We start from the raw sequence: 2337 nt of genomic DNA, 5'->3' as shown, positions 1-2337 counted from the left end.
AGGCTTCCCCTCGGGAAGCGAAGCCAGTCACTCCACAGCCAAGCACCCCATCTTAAAAACGGGAAAGAACGGAGTGTGTGGTTCTGCGTGGACGTACCTGGCAATTCAGGACACACTCAGTACTGTTGTGTTCAGCAAAGGATTCCCCTCCCTTGCTCCAAACTCCTACAACAAACAAACCCCGCCGCTGTGCTCGCCGGCGCAGCGCGCTTTCACAACAGCCCCGTTCCGCCCCGGCTCAGTCCAGCCGGGTTTACACTGCGACTAGATCCCAACTGGGCATTTGGAGAGGGTCGACAAGCAGTGCCAGCTTTATCCGGCATGGGTGTGCGGGATTCAGCCAGGAAAGAGTTAACTCTCTCAATTTTACGAGCTTCCTTATTTCTTTTTCCTCCGATTCTTCCCCTCTGCTAGAGGAGGGGAGGGGGATGTGTGAGAGCGGCTCCGTGGTATTTTGCTAGCCGGAGTTAAACCACGACAATGGGGAACGCAGACGATGGGTGTTTTGGAGAGGAGGAACAACAGATGCATCGATTCTCCCCATGACAACGCAGAAATGTCAGCACCCCACATCTGGGCTACGTGGTCACAGGGGAACGAGACAGCAAAGGGTGGATGCAACACCGGGGCTACTCCCTTCTGCCTCACCTTGGCTCCTCGGGGCTTGAAAAAGGAATTTAATAAGGCACTTTTCCACCACCACAGACTGCTATAAAAAAGCCTGGTTTTGGGGGCAATATCAGTGTTTAAAACCACGCTAAAGCACAATTCAACCTTGTCTGAAAGGTCTAAAAACAGAGCTAGCAGATCCGTCGCTGTTCTCTCCTCTGGGCTCCCACTCAGGGCGTGGATGAGGGTCACTTTTAGCAGAACCTGCCCTTTTTGACGGCATCAGAATGATGCTCAACCTGGCTCAGCCGGCATCGGAATGATGCTCAGCCCGGCAAACGTGCCGAGTCAGCTTTCGCCCGGGTTCACCGCTCTGCTCGGATGGAGAGACCCGTGCAATTTCCGCCGTGACGATGCTTGCTTCCCCCCCTACAACCTCCCGGCGGTCGCCAGCGCTGCATGGCGCAGCCATAAAGACCCCAGGGGAGGGCTGCAGCCACGCGGAGATTACACGGAGCAGCGATGGCAGAAGAGCCACGTCTCCCGGCAGGTATGCAGAAGTAGCAGAAACAAGAAAATACGGTCAGCCTACGTCATGTTCCTACTTATATACTCACTCCAGCAATTTCTGCTGAAAACTTCACGAGCAGTGAGGAGCCTGCAGTGGCACTGGCACTTCCCAGCAACAGCCGCGTGTCTTGTCTTGCTTTGGAGCGAGCACCACGCTCACTGACACCAGGTTTATGGATTTCAGGGGAACAGTTCAATATCCGAGGACGGATCAATATTAGGGAAAGGACTAGGTGGAAAGACAAGTGTCTCACACTGAAATCACGGCTGTCGGAGGGGATCTGTACATCACAAGGCCAGTCGGGCACCTGTGCATGGAGCTGAACTCGCTATGTAGGAAAATGTGCCGGCAGCGGAACCTGGGACCTGCCTTTCTAAAATTTAGGTCTTTTCATGCCAACAGTACCCATTACTCTCCCCAAAACCTTCAGCGTGAACAGAAGAGGAAAGATCTCCTCCTGTCCCTGGCAGCGAGAGACCAATGTTTTAGGAATCCTCTGCAGACAAGGAGCACAGGGGAAGGAGCACAGGAAGCTCAAGGAAGGAGCACAAGGAGCACAGGAACTCTGGAGAGGGGAGGGGAGGAACAGAAAGGCACATATTGCGGGGTGTGGGGAAGTTTTCCTTCCTGCAGCCCACACTTGCCCCGCGGTCTGGGCTCCCCGCGCTGCGGGTCCCGGCGGCGGGAGCAGCAGGCACTTACCAAGGCAGGGTAGGAGGGATAGCCACGGCACTTGGCCCACACCAGCTCCAAGGGCTCCAGCTCAGCCTGGCTCTCAAAGGACATCAGGAGAGTCCTGCCTAAGGGGCAGAAGGAGACAGCGCTCAGGAGGAGGGTTATGGTAACAGGAACCACAGCGTTATCTCACCCAGGCAGGATGGCCTGCGTCATCTCAGCTCGAACAGATGAGCTACTGCTGGACTTAAAACATCCTGGCAATATTTCTGGTTTGATTTTTAACCTATTTTGATTTTAACCTATTTTTAACCTATTACCCTATTTTTTATTTTTAACCTATTTTGATTTTAACCTATTTTTAACCTATTACCCTATTTTTTATTTTTAACCTATTTTGATTTTAACCTATTTTTAACCTATTACCCTATTTCAATGGGTATAAATTGAAATCAGGGAGGTTTAGATTAGGTATCAGGAAG

The 2337-nt window shown here is 52.3% G+C and overlaps 1 protein-coding gene across 1 annotated transcript in view; it reads right to left on the bottom strand.

The window, feature by feature from the left end:
• BRPF3 (bromodomain and PHD finger containing, 3) overlaps positions 1-2337 on the bottom strand; it is a gene marked incomplete at its 3' end in the record, with an annotated part of 22898 nt that overhangs the window by 2964 nt on the left and 17597 nt on the right. Inside the window, exon 11 of the mRNA XM_010148710.1 lies at positions 1883-1980. Within this exon, the coding sequence (XP_010147012.1) occupies positions 1883-1980 (98 nt within the window). The remainder of the gene's footprint in view (positions 1-1882; positions 1981-2337) is intronic.

The sequence above is a fragment of the Eurypyga helias genome, unplaced genomic scaffold (genome assembly GCF_000690775.1).
Source record: "Eurypyga helias isolate BGI_N326 unplaced genomic scaffold, ASM69077v1 scaffold32353, whole genome shotgun sequence".
Lineage (NCBI taxonomy): Eukaryota > Metazoa > Chordata > Aves > Eurypygiformes > Eurypygidae > Eurypyga > Eurypyga helias.
The sequence above is the reverse complement of the archived record's forward strand: the minus strand, read 5'-3'. Positions and strand labels throughout refer to the sequence as shown.